The sequence below is a fragment of the Trachemys scripta genome, chromosome 3 (assembly GCF_013100865.1).
Source record: "Trachemys scripta elegans isolate TJP31775 chromosome 3, CAS_Tse_1.0, whole genome shotgun sequence".
NCBI classification, from domain to species: Eukaryota; Metazoa; Chordata; order Testudines; family Emydidae; genus Trachemys; species Trachemys scripta.
Window position 1 is genome coordinate 124,287,178 of NC_048300.1, and position 25,401 is coordinate 124,312,578.

Consider the following 25,401-nt stretch of genomic DNA (forward strand, 5'->3'; position numbering starts at 1 on the left):
TAAACTGAGTCAATCCAATTCTGATTTTCACGGATTACCCCAGAAAAGTGCCACTTCCTTAAAGTGTAGAGCCCCCACCATGTCAAAATGCTTGTTAAGTGTTTTATTGGACTGTAGATTAGGGTAGGGACTGCGGCCAGCCATGGCTTTGTGCTGTACCTAACAAAGGAGGCCTCTAGTTGCTACCGTAACACGATGATGATGATGAGTATGTTTAGAGAACAGCCAGCAGAACCGGATTCACGAGTCAGGTGTGAAGGGGGGGCGGGGGGAGCCTCCGCCGACCCACCAAGATTGAGCATGTGGGGAAAGTTGTTACAAATGACCGTTCAGGGAGGCAGGGAAGGAGAGGTGCGGTTTGGCCTCGGAGGCTCGGGCTGGTTTTCATTCCACACGCCAAGTGGCGTGGAGCGGTGCGCGAGCAGTCAGGCACCAACCCCGCCGTTTGTGGCCAAAGCTGCTCCCTAGCCCACTAGTGCCCCGTTAACTTCATGTGCATCACGCTGGGGCCGGCCGGCTGGGCTCCCACCCACGGTAGTCGGGGCTCGGTCCCGCCGACTGGCTCGTTTCAGACCAGAGGCCGGGTTTTGTCGCTGGGGCTGGCCCGGGCTGAGGCCGGCAGGGGCAGGTTGCCAGCCCCGCTGCGGGGTGGTGGATCCCCACCCGCCGCGAGAGGTGTCGCTGCTCTTTGCTCCTGACGGGGGGAAGCGGCTTGGCTCTGCCCTGAGCCCGCCCGGCCTCTCCGCCGCACGCGTTTGCACAGGGGCCGGAGGGATCGGCGGCTCCCCCGGCCTACAGGCAGCGGGGACGAGGCGGCCGTCGCGCGAGGGCGGGTATTTCCACGGGCGGTGCCCCCCCGGGGGCAGGAGCCTGTGCGGGCGGGGCGCGGGGTCCCCAGTGGGCGCGGGTGGCGCTGGCCGCGGCTCGGGGCGCTGTGTCCTTGTGCGGAAATGACACACGGTCCCGTCACGTCACGCGAGAGCGCAGCGCGCGGACCCTCGCACACAAAGAGCGGGGGGAACCCGGGCACCAGCGCCGCCGCCGCTCCGGGCCCCGCCGCGACCCCAGGTGAGTGTGCCCGGGCCCGGCCCGCTCCCTGCTGCCCCCGCAGAGCACCGCGGGCGGCCCGGAGTGGGGGCAGCAGGCCCCAGCCCCGCTCGGGTCCCGGCCGCTTCTCCCCGCCCCCCGGGGCCCTTTGTTGGCTGCGCTCGGGACATGGCTATAGCGCGATGGCTCGTGGCAACGCTCAGGGCGCGCGCGCGGCGGCGGCCTGGCCGACTCCATCTCCGGAGCGCGCGGGGGGGGGGGAGAGTGGAACGGTCACGCCGTCACCCGACCTTCCCCGGACATATAGATCCGCCTGGGCAGCGGTCGCACCGGAAGCCGCCGCTGCCGCGCGCGCTGGACTGGTCGTGGGTTTTCACCGCCGCGTGCGCAGGGGGAACGAACAGGGCTGCTGCTGCCTCCGCCCCGGGGCGGGGTTTCCTTACAGCCCGCCCCGCGGGGCGGCACGCACGTGGCGGGAGGTGAAGCCCCGAGGAACCGGAGTCCCCGCGCGGGCAGCTGCCCCCACCCAACCCCCCACCCATGGGCGCGTGCAGGGACCCGGTTCTCCAGGCTGGAGACCCGGCTGCCCCTGCAGGTACCGCTCCGCCCTCCTGCCTGCGCCCCGCCCTCCCCTGCTTCCCCCCGGTCCCCGCAGCTGGGCCTGGCTCGCCGTCTCCCCCGCGGCCACAGGCTGTCCCCGCCCTCCGGGGTGCCCGGCCTCGTCACTGCCGCTAGCCGCGCCGGCGTCTCCCGCTGCCACTGAGCCAAATCGCTCCAGCCTTGCGGCCCCGGCAGTCCGGCTCTGGCTCGAGCTCTGTGCTTTGTCCTGCGCCTTCCCTAGTCCGCGGGGAGGCTTGGCCCCGATTCCCGCCTCCTGCCCAGCTTCAAGGCAGCATGAGCCCCCCCCCCCGCTGCCCACGGATCTGGGGGGTGCCCCAGTGCGGCTCCCGGAGCGGGACCAACAGATGGAATTAAGGCTAATCCCCATTGTAGAGGAGGCCCTGCCCCCTGTACACACTGCGGGGGATGTGCCGGCATAACCCCCTAGTGTAGACGCAGGCTACAGCGATGGAAGGGTTTACATGCGGTTGTAGGAGCCCCCATCCCAGAGCGGTGGTAGCTGGGGCCACAGAACAATTCTTCCATTGATCTTGCTGTCTCTGCACCTGGGTTAGGGTGCTGTAGGTACACTCTGGGGTGTGGATTTTAGATATTAAGTGTAGACCAGGTCCCCTAATTTATCTACCCTCTCCTTCAAATTTGTTCTCAGGACCCATTTTTATAGTAGTGCCTGCAGTAAGTTAACCAGCTACATTTAATGGGATAAAGAAGTAGTTGGGGATTGCTGATAATTATTTTAAAAGGTCAAACTCAGTAAAACACTTAAAATATTTTATTTAATCCCTCTCCATCATCCTCTTTATGTTTACTGTTTTAAATAGTAAATTGTTCATGTCAAGGTCTGTGTCTTCTCTGTGTGGATAGGACCTACCACATTATTACCAGAATGATGATGATAAATGTAAAATCCATAACAATAATATTTTGTTTCTTTGAACTGTTTTGCACCGACTAAATTAGGTGCTAACATGCTGACAATCATGAATGCTACTAGGTTTTAATGACTCCAGTTGTATATTGATTTATTCTGGTTCTGTATCATTGCTGATAAATACTATGAATGCATTTTCATAATTAGACCCCCTACAAATCCGTGGATATCCGCTTTATATCTGCAGATCATTTTGAGGATTGGGGATCAGATGCAGATACAAATTTTGTATTTGTGCAGGGCTCTATTCATAATTGTGCTCTGAGGGCAAATCTAGTCATCTTCTCAATGACCACTTAGAACTCTTTAGCAATAGAATGGAAACCTCATCCCCTGGAAGAAGCAGAGATCATGGGGCAGTCCCTGAGCTGGTGTAAATTGGTGTAGCTCCATTGAAGCCAACAGTGCTATGTTGACTTATATCAGCTGAGGATCTTGCTCCAGGTCTGTAATATGGTGGAAATGTGGCTAGAGGATCTGCTACTACATGGATCACCCTCTTCTCTCCTTCCCCCCTCCCCCTCGGGGTGAAGAAATAAGGACCGGGGCAGATGATCTATCTTTTTCCCACTCCTCCACACACATCTACCTAGTACCTGGCCCAGCTGTTCAGGCTGGACAGTTGACTCTGAATTTGTCTGAGTGAATATGTGCCAACATATACCTGTTTTGCAATGTGCAATTATATTTTTTAATGTATTGTATGTATTACACAAATGTCTTGGTTTTATATTTTTAAAACCAAGATTTTTTGTAAAGTAGAATAAACTGTCCAATACAGTGCTAGAAACTTTCTGATTCAACTGGTGCCAAAAGTGATGGTTAACACCTTTGTAACTGCTGTTCCTGCAGTGGTGCTGAACATCATTTGTTCTTGTCTAATTAAACTATGTTGAGCACTGGCCCAGCTGTTTACCTCATGTCATTAACAGGTCATTTTGGCAAGTCCAGTGGGTAAAAACCAGAGGACAATTAAATATAGTTTGAAGAAGACACCACAGCTCCTTTTTTCAGGGAAGCAGGAAAACAGAGGTTCAAGACAGAGACTAAAATAAAATTGGAGACACCTTGTCTAAAAGAATCTTGCTGCTTTTCTCAGAAAAAAGACGGCCTACATGAAAAGCCAAATTGTGGTTGGCATGTTGGTGGAAATAAATATGTCTAGCGCATTGAGCGCTTGAAGATGAAGTTGTCATTTGACAACATTTTAGGAAGAGGCAATGGCAATGCAACTTGTGGGGAAATTTTCACTGATTGAGAGGACAGATTTTTTTTTTTTTAACTGCATCTGTAGATGTAACTAAAAATAAAAACAAATTGAGAGCATGCCGTATAAGTACTATTGGCAAGATGCCACTATTAGAAACCAGCTTCTGTGGAGCCTTGAGGCTGCCAGTATTCCACAGGACAGCAGACGAGGTTTTTAATCTGCATAAAGTATTGGTACACTTTTTGTCCATGAGGGTAACACTTTGATTTTGTCTCCCAGTGTTTTAAAAACAAAAGAGGTTGTGAGTTAAAAGCTTTTATCGTACTTATGTTGTAGCATTGGAATAGGTTTGCAATATGTTGTCCAAGACATTTAATTCTGAGTAGCACTTTTAGATATTCAAAATAATAAAAAAATCCAACATTAGATTATTAATAACATCTTGGATTATTAAAAGTGATAGAACTGTAAACATCTGTTTTAGTGTACTTTTATGCTGTCGGCTTACATGCAGTTTGGTCAGCTTTGGCAGTAAAGCTGTACTGGTTTGTTTCACATGTGTTTCAACTTAAAATCTTTTAATTAATTTTTAATAACTTATTAGTAGTTTCAGGTACCAGATCTGCCCTTGAAATCCCTTGCCTTTTAAAGTAATTTCACAGTCATATTTCCCTACATAGGTGGGGATGTTTTTTTTTCCCCCTCCAGTAAGACCAACACAAACTTCAGGGGAAACTGACTATATACAAAGTGCTGTCAAATGTACAAAGCAAACAGAATTGATATTTTTTTTGTTTCCTTCTAGTATAATCATTTTAAGTGTTACTTGTAACACTAGCAGATGAAGACATTTCAGCCAGAAGTGTAATATGCTGACAATAACCCTTTGTAGTCAATTTCTCATGCTGGATGTTATGCAGACAGTTGCAGTGCTGCTTTGTTTTGAGTTTCCAACGGTAGAGGAATGTTTAAATTAAAATATATATAGTAATTAAAATTCCAAAAATCAGAAGAAATCTGTTCATAGTAGGTTTTTATTTAAGGAAATATTTAAATATGAAAATTCGTATGGCCAAATTAAGGTTCCATTGAAATCAACAGCATAAGCTCTGACTGTTTTCAATGGAACAAGGACTTAATATTTATGAGAACCAACTCTTCTGCTAGTGTAAAATTTCATAACTCTATTGACTTCCAGTGAGCCACAACTATTTACAGAAGCTGAGGAACTTGGACTTTAATGAATAACCCATATGTGAAATTTATCTGCAGGTTAGTCATAACAGTAACTTTACTTCCTATGTATACCTGGAAAAAGATAGGAGTAAACTAGCAGCCTCTTTAAACAGAAGGTAAGATAAAGAATCTTAAGGGAATTACTAATCTTCCAATAAAGAGAAGTTTTGCATATTAAAGGCATGTTCTGATTCTTACAATCTTGGCAGAAAAGCAACAGATTTAGACTAAATATACAGGGTTCTTGTGAATACACAGAAGTTTTCATACAGCTGCAATATAAACATTAACCCTCACTGAACATTAATATTTACACAAGAATTTTGGTTTGCTGGTGTTCCAGGTGTCAGTTCTCTAAAATAAATATCTAGTACAGGACTCTTCTTGTGGTGTTTTGATAAAACTGCTACAGGGATAGTGGGGGTAAAGGAGGGAAACAAAAATTCTTTAGTATATCAGATCTATGGAATTTAAGCAGTGGCATCTCCTTAGGCCATCAGGTACTCCAACCACTAATTAAGCCCCAGTACATTATCTGATCCTTTGAAAAGAGAATATTTTCTCCGCTCTGCTTAAAACAAGTAAGGTGGATAATTTTTTTAAATAATTTTCAAGAATCCTTATTATCACTGAAATATACTGGTACATCCCATCCTTTGATTGAAAAAAATAAAGATTCAACCTCTTCAGACACAAGTAAATCTAAAATCAGAGGCATAATACTTATGGCGGCCTTCACTGAAAGGCATAAAGCAGTGTACCACCATGAGCCCACCAGAGGCACAAATCATTCATACAAGAAAGTACACCTCTACCCCGATATAACACGAATTCGGATATAACGCGGTAATACAGGGCTCCGGGGAGGGGAGGGGCTGTGCACTCTGGCAGATCAAAGCAAGTTCGATATAACGCGGTAAGATTTTTTTGGCTCCTGAGGACAGCATTATATTGGGGTAGTGGTATAATATATGAAAGCAGGGGTTTTATATCATGTTTTTACAGTTAATATGGAATTAGGGAAATATGAACTGCTGCAGATATTAGTCAAATGTTTGAGGTATGATCTGCACTGAAGAAAAAATAAGTATGCACTTAACATGCATTTGTGAGCTAAACAATACAGTCAGATGCAAGGATTTTAATTGTCAGTATCAAACCTTTTCTAGAAAACTAGAAACATGAAGTCTTGTATATATTAGTATAGATACAGATAATGTTTTTAATAGGCAGAATAAATGGTTGTTATATTTTTAATATAATACAAAATTACACCCTGCATGTGCCTGGCACACACCTTTTAAACTACGGAACTCTTAAAGAATGAATTTTGGGACAGAGAACAGTCTTTATCTTGTATTGGCTGGAAGATGTTCTATGTGACTTTACAGATGGTTGTTGTTACTAGTTTTACAACACTCTCTCTGTATGCATCCGAAGAAGTGGGCTGTAGCCCACGAAAGCTTATGCTCTAATAAATTTGTTAGTCTCTAAGGTGCCACAAGTTCTCCTGTTCTTTTTGCGGATATAGACTAACACGGCTGCTACTCTGAAACCTGTCAAATATGTCAGGCACTTTACAGTACAGATAGACCTGGTCACTGCTCTGAAGTGCTTACACATGGGGATAGCAAACAATGGATAAGGGCTGGAGTGACAAGCAACACGATTATTCAGGTTAGAGTTGTATATCCTGGTGGATAAACTGAATATATACATCTGTAAATAGTTACTGATTTACATATTAAAGGTGTCATGATGAAGTGAGAAGGAAGTGTTTGAGGTAGTGATGTAGCATACCTATAGAAAAAGCCATCAAGGCTAGGTCTATAACACCTGTAAGTTCCATGATTCTAAGAACGCATGTAAGCACTTTCTGTCCAGAGGATTATTTTTTCATAAAATTGAAGGTACCTGACTACAGTGAATATGTCTCCTTGGTTGTAATGCAGTTGATGCTATGGGGCTAAAATACATTCAAAACTTGCTTTGCTGTTCCTCCCCTGTAATGTTTTATGAAAACATCATGCCAAACTGTTGAGTGTTTGAGATTTATGTTTATTTCTGACATTTTTCATAGAATGGGCATCTTAATAGCTTGTCTCGTGAACCACTTCTATTCTTGATTGCATAGTTTCTCTTTTAACATTACAGGCGAGCAAATAGCAACGCAAATTCTGAATGTATTTTAGCCCCATAGCATCAACTGCATTACACCAAGGAGACATGTTTTCACACGGGAAAGTAACATTAGGAAGGTACTTAGTGCATATTTAACTTATTTAAATGCAGTTTAGCAGCTGGAAGCAAGGAGACCCAGTGCCATATGACCAAACCATTTTCTGTGGACGAGTGCTTCACAGATCAGTTTGAAAAGTACTGACTCATTTCATATCCGTGTGTAAGATGCAAGAGATTTTTTCCCCGAGACAAATGGATGAAACTATCTAGACAACTATAGACTATCTCAATCAGAAGAATGGAAACTTTTTTTTAACTAGCATGGCTAAGTCTTTTCAGAAATCTGAACATTTTGAAGTATGTCTTAGTCTTGAAGACTGAAATAGCAAGCTTAGTAAAAAGGAACGTTTGTCTCTTCGTATCTGAACTCCAACACAAACAGTGGCATGTCACAGGAACAGTGCAAAGCAGTATACATACTTTATCTGATGCCACCTTCACCAACACATAGTGCCAAGAGAGGCATTATGTTAGTCGTAAAAGTGTGGGCACGTGCTATGTTTAGTTGTTTATGAGTTAAACATTAGTTACATTAATGTAAATGTTGCATACTGTTTTCAAACAGTGCAAGGCATTAGGAAATCTTTTTCAATGACTTATTGCTTACATCCTGGGGATGGCATCCACTGTCAAATGGTGAGACTGCTCTGCCTCTTCTTCCTTGAATATTGAATCTATCTGAATATTGCACCTCTTTGAGTTTCTCTTTGGATGGATAACTTGAGCTAGGGACTCCAATAGAAACAAAATTGCAGATGCCTTTAATAAGGGGCACTTCTGGGTGCAAATTTGAGGAAAGATCAAGAGGAAGTATACTTGCTTCATTTTCAGCATGCAAACCTATGATCACAGTTGTAAGAACTGATTGTCTTTCTGAAAAAAAATTCTATATGTTAATAGTGGATTCTTCGGGTAACACTGTTAGTATTTCTATTATAGGCCTTTTTTTAGACATTTATAAATAAAAATTCTCTAGAATGAAACTTTGCACGCAACATGAGCCCAGGAATAAATGTGTTTTAACCAAGAGCAAACACTTAAAATGCCTGAACCAAGTTATTGTTCTAAATGTGTTCAAACAAGCAACAACCCTAAAAATTGAGTTTACCAGTTTAAGATGCTTTTTTGTTTGTTTTGTTTAACTCAAAATGGCTAGGTAACTACAAATTAAATTTAACAAGCCATTTCAGCTAAATCCTGATACCACTGAAGTCTATTGCAAAACTCCTGTTGATCTCAGTAGGAGCAGGATTTGGCCTGTAGGATTAGTGTAGAGTATGGTTTTCTTGTTGTGGGTATTTGGTATGCAAAATGGCTATGGTCTATCAGGCTCCTAAACCCAGTTTCCTGGGAAACGAGACACAAGCTGCAGCTCTGATCCTTTTCCCAGCAAGATACTGTAGCTAAGGGTGGATGTCCCTGAGTTCCCATCTCTGGTAGTCATGACTACAAACCCAAATTCCCAGGCCACATTACATAAGTACTTCAGTACTAGTGTTTTCTGCCCTGCATCTGTTTATTCTTCTCTAGAACTAGTGACTGTTTTAGAGACAAAAGGGTGAGGGAGAGAGATTTAATTTTATATTGAAATAAGACAGATCAGGCAACATTTCAACCCCTTCATACACTCAGTGCAATGAGAATCAACAACCAGGAGCTCACTTACCTTCTCAGATGGATTTCTCAATTTGATTATTTGTTGCACCATTTTTTCCTTGATTCTGTTGTTTTCTGTCTTTTTCCCTAGCCCATTTCCCTCTGGCTAGCTCTGGTCCAGGATTCTTCTCAAAAAGAGGCTCTGCAACTACATACCCTCTCTTCATATTCCTAACTCCAACTGTGATTCTCAAACCCTCACATACCTCTTGCTTCCAACCCACTTGTCTTCTGTCGGAGAGACCTCTCCCAAAGTGTTCTACCTGTTGTTTGAACAGCAGTGACAGAAGAAAAATATCATTCCATGTGTATCACCCTACAGAAGGAGGCTGTACACTGGTTTTGTTATCTTTCTCTTTTTTCTTTATATATATATTTATATTTGTCTATTCTTTTCTGTCTCTTGCTCTATGTTTGCCACCTCTCTCAGTCAGCATGATCCCTGACAGTGATGCCCCAAAGAGTTGCCTGAAAAACCTAGAAAAATCTGTCAAGTATCAGGGGGTAGCCGTGTTAGTCTGTATCTACAAAAACAACAAAGAGTCTGGTGGCACCTTAAAGACTAACAGATTTATTTGGGCATAAGCTTTCGTGAGTAAAAACCTCACTTCTTCGGATAGTATATGATTGTTATAAGGATGTCTGCTTGGTTGCCTACTTGGGCCTTCCAAAAAATATAAAATTTTCAGCAACTACATTCAGCTGTCATCTTCTTCCTTGTCACTCCCACATTTTTGGCACTGTGCCATGTCTTCACAAAGCTGTGCCTTCTACAATAAAATGAAATGAAATGTAATAGTCACTGGCCTGGAAGTTTAATGTCGTATATGGGATATCAAGGCAAGTTCAATTCAATTTAACTTTCTCCTAGAGCACAGGCCACAGTGCTGTCCTTTCAGGATTTTTCAGAAAGGATTGTACAGCCCTTGCCTAAACTCATAAATTGCACTGGTTGAATGAAAATCAATTTTAAAATAGATTTAGTTAAATCAGCACAAACCCCTGGGATGGCACACTTTTAAATTGTTTTAATAATTGGCTTAAGTCATTTATAAATCAATTTAAGTGTCTCCTCACAGATGTTTACAACAGTTTAACTAAAGTGATGTAAAAAAACCCCTAATTTTAGTTAAACTGGCATAACTTTTATGTAGGCAAGTTAAGAGTCAAAACCGGGGGGGGGGGGGGGGAATTATGCTGAGTAAAAGGGCCAAAGCAGAGTACTGTCCTCCAAGGACCCCCTCCCAAACCCTTATATAGGGAGTGTGCTGAGGACAGGAGGGGTCCTGGAATAGTCCAGAATAAGGAGAGCGCAAAGGTGACTTAAAGGCACTTTACCCCACCCTCCCTCCCCATGGGCCCTGAGTTCTGTGTTGTGACTGTTAGTCACATGTACAAAATCTCACACTGAATGTATTAATTATATTTACTATTAATAGCTACCAGCCACTAACAAAGAGAAAGCGTGCACAGTATTCAAATGTTTGTATTTAACATAAAGCATTTTAACAGTACTTGAGATTCTTTTAAAATCATTTTGAACACAGCTATTAAATAATAAGACTACAATTGCAATTCTTTGTTTATAGTCTTTCAAAATTTCTTTTGTTTTATAAGGCATATTCATGGGACATAAATATGTGTGTGTGTGCTTGCGTGGGGGGGGGTGTTTAACCAGAAAATCTCTGGTTATGGGTGACTGTGACGGGTTGGATCACAGAAACCCCCTTGGGAGCTGCCACCCGATGTGCAAAGACTACCCCTGCTTCTGTTTTCCCTGCCAGCTCAGGACTCCAGCACCCTGTCTTGCTGAGCCAGACACTCCCGTCCGGCTCCAGACACAGACCCAGGGTCTGAATCACTTGCCCCAAAGCTGCAAGTTTACCTGAAAACAGTTCACAGAAGTGTGCTTGTCTTTAGCACTCAGATGCCCAACTCCCAATGGGGTCTAAACCCAGATAAATTCGTTTTACCCTGCATAAAGCTTATGCAGGGCAAACTCATAAATTGTTCGCCCTCTATAACACTGATAGAGAGATATGCACAGCTGTTTGCTTCCCCAGGTATTAATACATACTCTGAGTAAATTACTAAATAAAAAGTGATTTTATTAAATACAGACAGTAGGATTTAAGTGGTTCCAAGTAGTAACAGACAGAACAAAGTAAGTCACCAAGCAAAATAAAATAAAATGCGCAAATCTATGTCTAATCAAACTAAATACAGATAATCTCACCCTCAGAGATGCTTCAGTAAGTTTTTCTCAGACTGGACACCTTCCAGGCCTGGGCACAATTCTTTCCCCTGGTACAGCTCTTGTTGCAGCTCAGGTGATAGCTAGGGGCTTCTTCATGATGGCTCCTCTCCCCCCTTGTTCTCTTCCACCCCTTTATATATCTTTTGGGAACCCTTTGTTCCTCTGGGTTTCCACCCCCCCTCACTGGAAAAGCACCAGGTTAAAGATGGATTCCAGTTCAGGTGACATGATCACATGTCACTGCAAGACTTAATTACTCACTTGCCAGCACACACATATACCGGAAGACTCACAGGTAAATACAGCCATCTGCAGACAATGGGAGTCATCAAGTAGAGTTACCATATTTTGAGTGTCCAAAAAGAGGACACTCCACGGGGCCTCGGCCCCGCACCCACCCCACCCATGTCCCCGCCCCAACTCCGCCCCCTCCCCTGCTTCCCGCGAACATTTGATTCGTGGGAAGCCTGAAGCAGGCAGCAGGTAAGCGGGGGTGGGAGGAGGAGGCGCAGCCCAGTCTGGCCCCACCAGCGTCTCCAGCCTGGCTCGGCTCGGGCCCTGGGGTCCGAGCACCCCCGGCCTGGGCCCAGCACCCCCGGCCCAGCACCGTCGGGCCGGCCCCGGCCCCCGGCCCAGCACCGCCGGCCCGGCTCAGCACCCCCGGCCCAGCACCGCCGGCCCCGGCCCCGCATGTCCCGATTTTCCCGGACTTGTTCGGCTTTTTGGGATTTCCCCCCGGACGGGGATTTGAGGCCCAAAAATCTGGACATGTCCGGGAAAATCCGGACGTATGGTAACCCTACATCAAGATTCCAAACCATCCTTAATGGCCCACACTTTACATAATTACAATAGGCCCTCAGAGTTATGTTTTATATTTCTAGTTTTAGATACAAGAGTGGTACATTTCTACAAATAGGATGATCACACTCAGTAGATTATGAGCTTTGTAATGATACCTTACAAGAGACCTTTTGCATGAAGCATATCCCAGTTACATTATATTCACTTATATTTTTATAAAACCATATAGACTGCACAACGTCACAGTGACTTGGGCAGTATTGACCCATTCAGAGCTTGACCAGAGAAAGGGTATGATTTGGTGAAAGAAGTCTATTTTGAAAAGCCATGTAGTTATGGAAGTTTTTGTGTATTTCAAATAATTTTATTTTTATTTTATTTTATTTTTTTTTTGGCCAGGCGAGCCTATGAGCTAGACATGTATCTGGATAATCTGAACTATGTATGGCTGATTTAAAGGTATCCAATTTTGGTTGCCACTGTTGGTGGATGTGTACTTCTAAATGGCTAGTGAGAGCTGGGTGAGGATGCTTGCTCTGTCTGTCCTCATCGGAGTTTGAAGCCTTCTTTTTTGAGACATGCCCAGAATTTGGAGTTTATAACAAATGACGTGATCTTAGGTTTAGGGAAATGTAGAAAATGTTTTGTTTTTCCTTTAAAAAAGCATTCTGATGTTCTTTGGAGGCCACCAGTTAATAATTATAAAAACATTTGTTACTGTAAATCTATAGGTTGCTGGTTTTTCAATATCACAATCCACATCAAAATAGCTGTTTTTTTTAATGGAAATTTATTCAGACAGCCTAGGCATATTATAGAATCATAGGGAAGGGACGGCAAGGGTCATCTAGTTTAACCCTTAATTATAAAATAGTTTGTGTTGCATTTTTCAGCTGTGGTGAACACTGGAAATTGACCTACAGTGAAACTTGTTGGACACCCTTGGGCCTCCAAAGTTTTTTGGCTCTTATAACAGGTGGCCACTTAATACAATGTGGCCAAAAAAAAACCATTCAGAGAACTTTTATTTACGCACTGCCAAGACACTTCTACTTATATAGAAAGTTAAAACAACTGAACTAATGTTTTTCACAGTAGAAAAAATCTTCAGTGTTAAATCATCTTACTTTTCTGTCCGTCTCAGGTTGTTTTCTGTTCAATTTACACTGCTGGGCAGATCTGCAGCTGTCCAGGAAACACATAAGAAAAGTGGCTGCCTGTTATAATGTGAGTAAAAATGGAGCAGATAGGAAATTGCCCAAGAACTGTTAATATTGTCCAGGGATAGCAAATAGTTGTAGATAGCAGGTTTCTGACCTCTTTTAACAAAAGGCTGAAAATACAACCCATGCCCTGTTTCTAGAAAACTACTGATGTCTTTTTTTTTTTTTTTTTTTTTTTAGTGGGCTAGAAGATGAACTCAGCTGAATTCAATGATGATGATGAAGGTAAAATGCTATATCTTGTTTATTTTCTAGTCCGATAAAAAATACTAGTTGTATGAAGACTTTGTAGATTTAGATGAAGAATGCATTGAGATAAAGCAATGATTATGACAATGACTGAAAAGTTAGCTGCTAAAACATCCTATTATTATTTTTGTTACCCATCATCGTTCTCCCTCCCCCAAACTTGTGCCTACTGTACTACCTGCCTACTCACCTGCTATGTACTGTTTTTTAGGCTGTAAGCTCTTTGGGGCAGGAACTGTCATTTATTATATGTTTGTACAGTTCCTACCACAATGGTGCCCCAACCTGGGGACTTGAGGCTTCAAGGTGTTGCCATTATATAATGATAAATAATAATGACACTATTCAAAAGGTAGTTTCAGAAGAACAAACAGAAAGCACATTGTTGTAAGGGTATCATGAATTTCTGAAGGAAGTGCTTGATTGTTCTACACCTTCTCTTTTTCTAGTTAAAATTATAAAAAATAATCTTGTGAAAGTAGAAACCGAAAATGAAGATGAAGCACTAGACTGCTCCGTGACATCCAGATCTCCTGAGAAACACTCACTGGATGGCTCAGTTACTTGCCTACAGGATTCTAACAAACGGAAACAGACCTCACTTGGTTGTGATGGTTCAGGGAGCCAGCAAGAGGTTTTACTCAGTGTGAAGAAAAGACGCTTTACTCAAGAGGTGATTTCTCTACATGTGGCTATGCATGATGTACTGTTCAGATTTTATGGGCCAAATTTACTGCTGGTGTAAGCAGAGCACAACTCTTTTAAATCAGTACACACCAGCAATTAATTTGTTTATAGTCAGACATGACTATAATCTTTGCCTAGTTTACCCATACTACTTATCTGGATATTTTTTAATGATGTGAGCAGTATCCCATTTTACAGCATAAATGTTACCATTAATTGTTTTTATCTGAAGCAATTATTTGTTTCTAATAATGCTTATAAGCATGGAATTCTCATACTGGTTTGGATTAACTGGGTCTGACTGATCATAGACCCCCTCTCATGTCCCTACAGTAAAGATTTTGTTAGTATTTTCATTAGAAATTTAGGCCTCAGTCCTGCAATCAGATCCCCATGAGTTAACCCAATTGCCAGACCAGGGTTGTAATTTTTCCAGATTATGTACAGTAGGACAGATTCTGATCTCAGTGAAACCACTCTAAATTAGAAGTTATTTGAAGTTGATACAGTAACTCCTCACTTAAAGTCGTCCCGCTTAACGTTGTTTCGTTGTTACGTTGCTGATCAATTAGGGAACATACTCATTTAAAGTTATGCAATGCTCCACTCTTACGTTGTTTGGCTGCCTGCTTTCTCCACAGCTGGCAGCCTTCGTACGTCCCGCCCGCCGGCAGATCTTGCAGCTCAGTGCCTTCCCCCGCCTCCTGCCCATGGCAATCAGCTGGCTTGCAGTGTTTTGGAGGGAGGGGGGAGGACCGAGGACTTGGCGCGCTGGCTCCCCCTGCCTCCCGAACGCCGCAAGCCAACTGATTGCCCCGGGCAGAGGGAGTGGGGAGGAGCGACGACTCGGTGCGCCTCTCCCCTCCCTCCCCTGCCTCCTGCTGGTGGCGATCAGCTGGCTTGCAGTGTTTTGGAGGCAGGAGGGAGGGGGAGGAGCAAGGACTCAGCACGCCTCCCCCCTCCCTCCCCTGCCTCCGGAACCCAGCAATCAGCTGGCTTGCGGCATTTAGAAGTGGGGGCGCAGGACGCAATGCGAAGTAAAGGAGGAGGACATGGGTGGGGTGGGCGGGCTGAGGGTTGAGCCCTCCGCCCCTGGTGCTTGCAGAGTAGGGAAGCTGCCCTGGAACCTAACCACCCCTATTTACATTAATTCTTATGGGGAAATTGGATTCGCTTAACATCATTTCACTTAAAGTTGCATTTTTCAGGAACATGACTACAACATTAAGTGAGGAGTTACTGTAGTTGCCTTAGATTTACAATGGGGCCAGAACCTAACCCAATAACTATAGTGAAAATTTATTCTTGACTGACTCTAGGGATGAATCAGCATGTTTAGAATAAATAACCAACCACAATCTTAGTCTGAAGTTCCAGCAGAACCTTTGAGAGGCTAACTTTTTTTAATACTAATGTTTTTATTTGTGCGTTTCTCTCTACTTTCCAGTTCTGGTGGTGACCAAAAGTCAAGTTGTTAAATATTTTGAGTAAGTCAGTGGGACTTGGGCTCATAAGTGCCTGAGCCACTTTTGAAAATGAACCTTAAGACTTGCAATGCTGAATGGAACAAAGCCTAAATACTTCTTAAAATCTGGGCCTGTGGTCCTAAAATATAATATGAAAGATTATTCCACAATAGCAAATTACTTACATTTCATAAAAGCTCAGCAACAATATGTAATATGACTAACGCAGCAACAATATGTAATACAGTAGCTTCCTATGACAGTGTAGATAGCGTGGTATTATGTGCCTGTAGCTCATATGGAACAATCTGCCTTGTAATTTTTTTGGTAGTACAGTAAACTGATAATCTTTTTAACTGTGTATAGCATTATCTGAAATACATACACACATCTGTGCTTAAAGTCCAGGGTCCTTATGGATAATACAAAAGAATGTTCCACAATAGATTATTTTGAACTTTCACCAAAAATACTCTGTGTGCTTCAGATAATGTTATACCCAGCTGGCAATAAAATCTGTATAGTATCAAGATTATTACTGGAGGCAAGGAGAATGTTCTGAAGGCAGAACAAGGTATCCCAGATTAACAGAAAATGCTTAAATCTAGTCCCAGATGTGGCACTAGCTGTTAGCTGAACATTGACCGTGTGTTTCTGAAATGCAGATCTACAAATTCCTCCCACAACCAGATCCAAACATCGTGAGCTGCATTAGTGAAAGGGCAGAAGTTCTGCTGCCCTTACAGCATACAGAGATCTGCCATAATTCTCAGCGTAAGCACTTCTTTTCTTCCAAAGGGCCCCATCCAACCCCAAGAATGTTAACTTTTATGTATTAATTTTAGAAGGGAAATAAGGCACTTTAGATGATGACTCCATGCTGATTAATACACTTCCTAGGTACTGCCTTGTTCCTGCCTCTTCACTTGAGCTGAGCATTAGTCAGGACTACCCTCAGATTGTCATGTTTTATTGCTTCATTGAACACAAAAAAAACCTATGGTGAAAAGGACTAACAAATGATTTGCTTATCATAACAAGCCTTCTAACAAAGATGGAGCCAAATTGTGCTCTTTGTATATGAGGATAATTTGGGGCAGTCTCTGAAGACATGAGGTTACCAGATAAGAGCAAGTTTCACCATATGTTCAAATCTCTTTATAATGTTAATTTTTTTTTTAATCTGAAAAGCCAGAGATCCCTGTTCTTAATTCTGTCTGTTGAGCCTTGGTATTACTGAATCTTATAACAGGTGCTTTAGTTAGGCCACATCTTCCCACTTAACAAGGGCACTTCTCTGAAAAGTGATGTTTTGGTGTTGCTCCATGTTTATCATGTTTCATTTAGTCCATCTCAAATGTGCTTTGTTTACAAGTAAAACTGGAGAGGAAAGTTTCTAATAGCTATCCCTGCAGAATCAACTTGGATCTGAAAATCAAGCTTCTCACCCTTATCATTGCTGATAGGATTCTGCACTCTAAATTGAACCCATTAACACCCTCACTTATCACCTGTACAACCTCATGGTCTTCAGTGGTGTTACACTTGTGTAAATGGGCAAGATATGGCACTGCAATTGGAATTTAGCTTATTCTGGTGATGATGCATGAGGTAGAATAGAACCCAGCTTGATCTACCCTACGTGTTTGGGCTCTGCATTGCTTATAGGACTAAAAAGTAGTGTAAACTTATTTTTGTCACTAGGGTAAGCAGATATGAGTGTGAATACACCTAGGAAGCAGATTAGCTGAGTAAGAAGGTGCTGCCATTTTTTTTTACACTGTTGTTGTTCAGAGAAGATCCACAGTATAAGGGCCCGATCCTAGGACAGGACTTACAGTTGCTCATCACCTCTTAACCTCAGGCCCATAGTCTGTATTTCATTGCTTTTTAATACTTGAACGCAAGTTCTTTATTTTTTGTCTAATTAATATTCTGTCTAGCAAGCTGGGGAAAAATTCAATATGGTCAGATTCAAAATGTGTGTGTGTTCTCACATGTTTTTGAGTTCTGTGTATTGTAATTCTTTGTTGTTGTTCACCTACTTAATTTTCTAGGAGTTATTCACAATATCCATGTGCTTGCAAAAATAAATAAATGATGAGCTAAATATTTACAGTGAATTAATGAAAACATTTGCTTCAGAACTCAAACAATGAGGAACGGTTAGGAAATGCAGTGCTTAAAAATAATTTATAGCATGAATTCTTAAAGACTTCTCTACTAACTGGTTTAGAACCATGAGGAATTCAATGAATATAAATGTCTCTGCCTTTCAGAAACAGATCATTCTACTTTCATTTTTTAAAGGCCTTTTCACTAATTATATTGGTTTTTTTAAAGTTGGGTTGGTATCATAGAGTTGTCCCTGAATTGGACCGCTGGGGGTAAATACTTGCATACATTTTTCAGAGCAAAAGGAGAAAAAATGAACACACCTGTCAAGGCTGTTGGACCACAGTGTCCTCCTGGGGTGGTAATAGGGAGACTAATGAAACATTAAAATACAGTTGGGGGAGCAGTGAGGTTGTGGCTAGGTCACAGGATTCGGAATCAGAAAACATCAATTCTGTTCTTGGCTCTGTCACTGACTTACTTTCACTCAACCTCTCTGCCACCCAGGTTCCTCAGACACAAAGTGGGAGGTAATGATAGCATTTAAAGCTCTCTGGGTAAAAATGCTAAGTATTATAATTGTATAGTTATGCATAACAGAGGTCATGAACAAAGAAGTAAAATAATACTTTCCCTGTAAAGCATGTTTGGTGATTGTTTTCCTTCAATACATTTATGAACTTGATTTATATAGCACAGTTGGGTTCATTGATGAAAATTAGGCAGTGCATATTTATTTAATGACACCTACCTGTGGAACACAAATTTGTAGCTATTATTTTAAAGCAAACTGTCTTACTAATACAACGTTTGTTGATTTATAGGGCCTCGTTTCAAACATGAAGAACCGAGATATTGGGTCACCCACTCAGGTAAACGTAGAGCAGCCTAACAAGAACAAGAATCCCAATATAACATGGCTGTGTGAAGAAGAACCCTTCAGTGACGTGACCACTCCATCCTATAAGAAACCTCTGTATGGCATCTCACACAAAATTACAGAGAAGAAGAGCACACCAGGGGCAGAGCAGTTTTCTTCTTATGAGCTGTTTGAAAAGGTCAATCCAAGCAGCCCCTCCCATCTGCGGAATTTGAGTGATCAACGCAAAAGGGATTCTGCTGCTACCATCGCTGTTACAGCTTCCACCGCAGATTCTGATCCAAACATATATTCTTTGATACAGAAAATGTTTTACACCCTCAACACCCTGAATTCCAATATGTCTCAGCTTCACAGCAAGGTTGACCTGTTGTCTCTTGAGGTCAGCAGAATTAAAAAGCATGTCAGCCCAACAGAGTCTGTAGCAGAGTTCAGGCCTCCCCCCGAGTACCAGCTAACCGCTGCAGAACTCAAACAGATCATGGATCAGAGCACATCAGGTGGAGATTTGGCTTGCCGGTTACTAGTTCAGCTTTTCCCAGAGCTCTTCAGCGATGATGAGTTCAACAGGAGCTGCAGCACATGTGGCTTCCTTAACAAAAAGAAGCTTGAATCGCTTCATCTGCAGCTTATCCGAAACTATGTGGAAGTTTGTTATCCTTCTGTGAAGAATAATGCTGTGTGGCAGGTGGAGTGTTTGCCCCAAGTTAATGACTTTTTCAGTAGATTTTGGGCACAAAGGGAAATGGAAAATAGTCAGCAAAGTGTGCAGTCATCCAGTTTTTATGAGTCTGAACAGGTAGAGTCCTCTCATTTCATTGAGGATAAAGAGCAGGAGGAAGCTTTGTCCCTGGACAGGGATAATGCCACCACCTCAGATTATGTTCTAGATGCTCAGGATCTCAATGAATTTTTAGATGAAGCTTCATCCCCTGGGGAATTTTCTGTGTTTTTGTTACACAGATTATTTCCTGAGCTCTTCGACCACAGGAACCTGGCTGAAAGATATAACTGCTATGGAGATTCTGGGAAGCAAGAGCTGGATCCTCATCGACTTCAGATAATTCGAAGATACACAGAAATTTACTTTCCTGATGTGCAGGAAGAGGAGGCGTGGTTGCAGCAGTGTGCACAGCGAATAAATGATGAACTTGAAAGTATGTATATGGATGGGAGTGAGTGTGAACAGATGAGAGACGACTGCTATGATTCTTCTAGTTTGCCTGATGATGTATCTATCATAAAAGTGGAAGACAGCTTTGAATATGAAAGGCCAGGAAGAAGATCAAAAAAGATTTGGCTTGTGCCCATAGACTTTGATAAACTTGACATCCCCCCTCCCGATTTTGATGTTTCTATCCCGGATTACCTGTTGAACAAGGAACAAATTAAAAATATATATGAAAGCAGTCTGTCCATAGGAAACTTTGCATCTCGATTGCTTGTTCACTTATTCCCTGAACTGTTTACTCATGAAAATCTAAGGAAGCAATACAACTGTAGCGGATCACTAGGCAAGAAACAACTTGATCCAACCAGGATTAAATTAATTCGACACTATGTGCAAATATTGTACCCAAGAGCAAAGAACGATAGGGTATGGACATTGGAATTTGTTGGGAAGCTTGATGAGAGATGTCGACGCAGGGATACCGAACAGAGGCGCACATACCAACAGCAGCGGAAAGTTCATGTTCCAGGGCCTGAGAGGAGAGAATTTCTTACCTATGCAATAAACCCAGAAAGATTCAGAGAAGAGTTTGAAGGGCCACCACTGCCACCAGAAAGAAGCAGCAAAGATTTTTGCAAGATACCACTTGACGAACTTGTCGTTCCTTCTCCAGACTTCCCTGTGCCTTCTCTGTACATGCTATCTGATAAAGAGGTAAGAGAGATAGTACAGCAGAGCCTTTCTGTGGGAAACTTTGCTGCCAGGCTTCTAGTAAGACTCTTTCCAGAGCTCTTTACTCCAGAGAATCTCAGACTGCAATATAACCATTCAGGTGCTTGTAACAAGAAGCAACTTGATCCCACCAGACTCAGATTGATTCGTCATTATGTTGAAGCAGTTTACCCCGTGGAGAAAATGGAAGAAGTGTGGCATTATGAATGTATACCGAGCATTGATGAAAGATGCCGGCGTCCCAACAGGAAAAAGTGTGATATACTGAAAAAAGCCAAGAAAGCAAAAAAGTGACAGGCTCTCTAAATTCTTCAGACTTTGACCACTAAATTATTTGGGAAGAGCATATTTTGTTCTAGTCTGGGAGCCTGATCTTACTATGGAATCTAAGGGAGATCAGCCCCTAGGAATATTGGACGCTAAGATTGTTACTTTTTAATATGTGTGTTGCACATATAAGGGCACTGCAACAGTGGGAAGTGGTTTACTGCATTTGTACATGATAAAGACCATAAGTGATCAGTGATGAAGTCACTAATGACTCATTAAGAGTATGACTTTCGCTGGTGCAAATACATGTATTAAGTGTATTCGTCCTCTCCCCACTTTTGCATCTTCCATTTTTATCACTTTTTTAATAATAAAAAAAACCTTTTTAAAAATCATTGTGCTCTTCGGGGCAGTTTTGCATTAAACCCTTTTAAACATCAAGGTTAAATAATTTGGAATCTGAATTATTTTTTAACTTGCAAATTTTGTTTTTGAAAGTGCCATGTTCATTGAGAATGATTGAAACATCAGACTTGCTTACTACAGTAACTACAGTTATCCCTTTGTTTTGTTCTTGATGATAATGAAAATAACACGAGGTCAATAGTGGGTCAAATGTAATTTCCTTTTTGACTGTTACCAATGTATTATTTCCATTGCTATAAGAACTAAGACTAGATTAGACACAATGTGTTTTTACGTTGAGACCGTAGACCTGATCCTTCACTCTTACTCATGTAAGTTATTTCATTGTCTTCAATATGACTACTGGGAACTGCTTCAGTGAATAGGGTTACAAAACAGAATCAAGCCCTTTACCAGCAGAATGTGTTGATATTGCCTGTTAGTCTCTCTCTTTTTAGAAAAAGTGCTTGAAACAAGGAATGTAGAAAAACATTTAAGTCCTTATTCTTCATCAGAATTATGATTCCAAAGTTTCCAGTATTAAATCAAATATTTAATAAGCAAAAGGTAAATACCAAGATTTGATTCTGTGGTAGAATTGAATCCCCCTATGAGCTGTGGTGATCTGGTGTGTTTGTGTGAATACAGCACAACCTGGAGTCTCCGAATGTCATAGGGATATTGAAAATTCCTTTGATTATCCAAATTGATTTAGTGTAATTAATAGCTATCTGGAAATGTAATCTTGTATGATTAACTTAGGTTCAGATGATCAAGATTGCATTGTTAATATGATCAGTTATAATGAAGAACATCCTAACTCCATTCTGACTTCACAGTTTCTGATCTGTCCTTGGAGAGTGCTGCATTAAAATCAGAACCTGATTTTCCTCTCAATTACATTGCTCTAAAGCAGGATGTCCGTTGATGTCAACGGTATGAGAGAATCGGGCCTTCCGTTAGATGTTAGTCATGGCAGTGATCATTTAACACTGACCATCCCTTGAACATCTTGAGATTTGTTGAGGTTCTCTGTGGTCCTCTTTTGTTATTTATTTAGATGGGTCATAGTATCACATTTCAGTTAAGCCCCAGTGTAAATTTCTATTTTAGCAATTTTATTCAACTACAAAATACTTGATATTTTTACTTCATTTTTTTAGAATTTACTGTTCTCAGAATCATGTTGACCCCTTCCTTTTTTAAAAAAAAAAATATTTTTTTCTAATGGCAAGAATTAGCAGTTATTTTACAGTGTTAAAGCAGTAGTAAGTCACAGTAGATAGTAGAACTCACACATTTTCCCCTATGTGCTAGCAACATCCTAAAAGAATGTATGATGAGAGTCATGATTGTACTGAATAATCTAATACTGTTTAAATTCACTTACATGTTTCCTGTTGGCATAAGTAGTAGCAGACCATGCGCAAAATGGATATCAGCGCAAATATGGTTATAAATAAAGTGAGAACATTTTACCAAAGATAATGAACTTATACCACAATGTCTGCATCCTACCTTTAATTTTAGTACATATTTTTAGCAAACTGAATATATCAGAAATGCAAGGTTTTTTATAATTATATGCTACCTAGCACCTCTTTGAACTATTATACATGCGCTTTTATGGGCTATATAAAATGTCATGAAAATGGTAAAAGTCTTTTAATTTAGAGTTGAAAATGGCTAGCATGTATTCTGCAGCCCAAAAGGTAAGGAATGTTATATGCAGATTTTCCTTATGGTTTATTTATCTTAATGTCACATTTGTTTCAACAATAAAGTATGTCAGATTCTGTTGAGGACTTCAACATATCTTAAACTTGTACATGGTTGGTAAAGAGATTATATGAATGTATGGAATTTTCTACCACAACATATAATTTTAAGATATATTGACATTTTCAATGAGTTTTGATATTCATTTGGTACATTTGGCTTCATAAGGCAACCAAATGAATCTTTATATGACACAATGATCAATATATGAGGGGTTTTATTTAAAAAAAAATACATTATCAAAAATGGACATGTAATAGCTCAACAGAAATGGTCTTTTTTCTCAACTTCTGGTCAAATTATTGTAGTCTGCTTATATATTATATATTCTTCTGATTTGATTGTCTTGTTGGATTGCCTACAATCCTTTTATGACCTAGCATTCTTCTGAAAGGCAGTTTGATATAAAGGCAATATACACATGAAAAGTGACAGCTTGCAAAGGAAACTTGTTGAGGTGTATTTGGAAGTGAATTCATCCAATTGGTCAAGTAATGAAATGTATATGTTGTTACAAAAGAGATGCTGGCTCGTGATTGGCTATGAACAGACTCATAAACTGTAAGTTTCTATTATTGAACTTTTCTAAGGTCTGTTACTAAGATCTGGAGTAACATTAACCAGTCAGACTGAATACACAAGTGAGGGCATCTTGATTAGCTGCCACTGCTCTAATGTCATCTCCCTTTTAGAATGTTATTTTAAAAGGACAAACAATTACTGATTTCAAATTTAGGCTATCTGGAGAGATTCCCAGATATTAAATGAAAACATTCAGAACATATGTAATCATACACACACTGATTTCATATTAACTATACATGGTTTTACTTCAGTCAATCCTGTTGAGATGAATGTCAAAAGTCTAACTTTAATATAACACCTTTGGTAAGTATTGAACAACTCTCTCCTACAGTGATTCTAAACGAAACAGCATAGTATTCAATGACTCTATATTTTCTAGTGTGACTGTCAGAATTTTCCCAACAAAAAAAAAGAACTGCAAGCCTGCTACAAAATTAATGTAGAACCTTTTTTTTTTTTTTTTTTGGTGTCTCACCAATTTCACACAAAAGAAACACTTAACTAAGGAACTGTGCAAGGGTTTAAAATATATATATTCTTTTCTGAAATTTGAAGGGGAAAATGAAACTACTGCTTAGAAGTTCTTGCAGTTATCCAGGGAATCTGGCAACTGTATTAACAGGGAAATGCAAATAGCATATTTTCATCAGAGAAAAATACTTCCTATTTGAAAGGATTACATTTGATTACTATTAAGAGTAAGATGTAGCCCTGAGCATTTTGTCATAATTTTGTGTTATTATGAATAAAAAAGTACTTGATCATCTTAGGAAAAATGTTCAGAAGCAGTTCTATTTTTCTATCTTCAGGTTAAGATAGTTTGTATATCAATTTTATTTCTGAGTGCATTTCTTTTAAATTCAGCCAAGTCTTGTTTTACTGTTGTGTAATACTTTTGTAACAGTGGTGCCCAGAGGTCCCAATCAAGATCAGGGCACTCTAGTGCTCAGTACTGTACAAACACATGAAGACAGCACTGCACTGAAGATCTTGAAATCTAAGAAAAAAATTGAGGATAGTTCAAACCTCTGACTTTAGGAGTAAGTCACTGAAATTTTGGGATTGCCATTGACACAACTTATGTATTGTTTGGATGCTATAACTTTCTTTTTCCAAGTCACTTGTTTTCTTTGTTACCACTATTCAGTTGGCTGCTAATGCAAGTATAAACTTTTTCCATCAGGATTCCAAAGATACTTTTTTTTTAAGCGTGTTTTGGGTGCTTTTACTGCAAATCTGAACCCTGTTTTTGCTCCCTTCCCTAACTCCATGCTCCCACATGATTATCATCCATTCCTGGGAATCTCTTCTTCATGTTGGGCACTACTGCCTGTCCATGGACACTGGTCCTACAGACACATTTCAGTTATGGATTAGCTGTCTACCATCTCTCCACCTTGGCACATAAGGTGTACCGTGTGCTTTCATTACCTAGCCACTGCAAATCTGAGGAGAAAACTTCAAGATCTGCCCTACAGTGCTTTCATAAACTTGGTTTGTTTCTCTCGCCCCACAAGACCCATTCAAATAAACCTATCATTAGCAGTGAGATTCTTCTTAATTTCTTATTAAAATAAATTATTCTAATAGTAAAATGTTAGTAATTATGTGTTTAGGATAGGATTATACAACTCCTATTCTGAGTAGCTGTCAGTAAGCATATAATTAGTTCCCTCTCCCTACAGAGAGCTGTCCCTGGATTACCATGTCTAGATCAGCAACCCAAATGCAAATAATCTGTAACTACTAAAGATAAACCAAGTTCCATCATACTCCAAGGACTTGCTTTTTCTAGCTTTACCTCACCTGGTTGCTAGGATCTAGACTCCCACCTCA

General features: G+C 41.2%; 1 protein-coding gene across 3 annotated transcripts; it reads left to right on the forward strand.

Annotated features, from left to right (window-relative positions):
• Nucleotides 1–677: 677 nt before the first annotated feature.
• Nucleotides 678–23,959, forward strand: BEND3 (BEN domain containing 3). Of its 3 annotated transcripts, XM_034765937.1 has the most exons (5): nucleotides 678–1,068; nucleotides 13,148–13,230; nucleotides 13,407–13,451; nucleotides 13,925–14,148; nucleotides 18,568–23,959. In XM_034765937.1, the coding sequence occupies exons 3-5, from the start codon at nucleotides 13,418–13,420 to the stop codon at nucleotides 20,818–20,820; spliced, it is 2,511 nt and encodes an 836-aa protein (XP_034621828.1). In that variant the 5' UTR covers nucleotides 678–1,068; nucleotides 13,148–13,230; nucleotides 13,407–13,417; the 3' UTR covers nucleotides 20,821–23,959. The 3 variants fall into 3 exon arrangements, with proteins under 3 accessions (XP_034621828.1, XP_034621829.1, XP_034621830.1); XM_034765938.1 differs by lacking the exon at nucleotides 13,148–13,230; XM_034765939.1 differs by lacking the exons at nucleotides 678–1,068; nucleotides 13,148–13,230; nucleotides 13,407–13,451 and adding an exon at nucleotides 16,294–16,402 and having other exon boundaries at nucleotides 14,013–14,148.
• The last annotated feature ends 1,442 nt before the right edge of the window (nucleotides 23,960–25,401 follow it).

Bases quoted from the DNA above. Each gene is read 5' to 3' on its own strand.
- BEND3 (XM_034765937.1), top strand. From the start codon at position 13,418: ATGAACTCAGCTGAATTCAATGATGATGATGAAG. The intron at 13,452-13,924 runs GTAAAATGCTAT...CTCTTTTTCTAG, and splicing joins ATTCAATGATGATGATGAAG to TTAAAATTATAAAAAATAAT. The intron at 14,149-18,567 runs GTGATTTCTCTA...GTTGATTTATAG, and splicing joins AAAGACGCTTTACTCAAGAG to GGCCTCGTTTCAAACATGAA.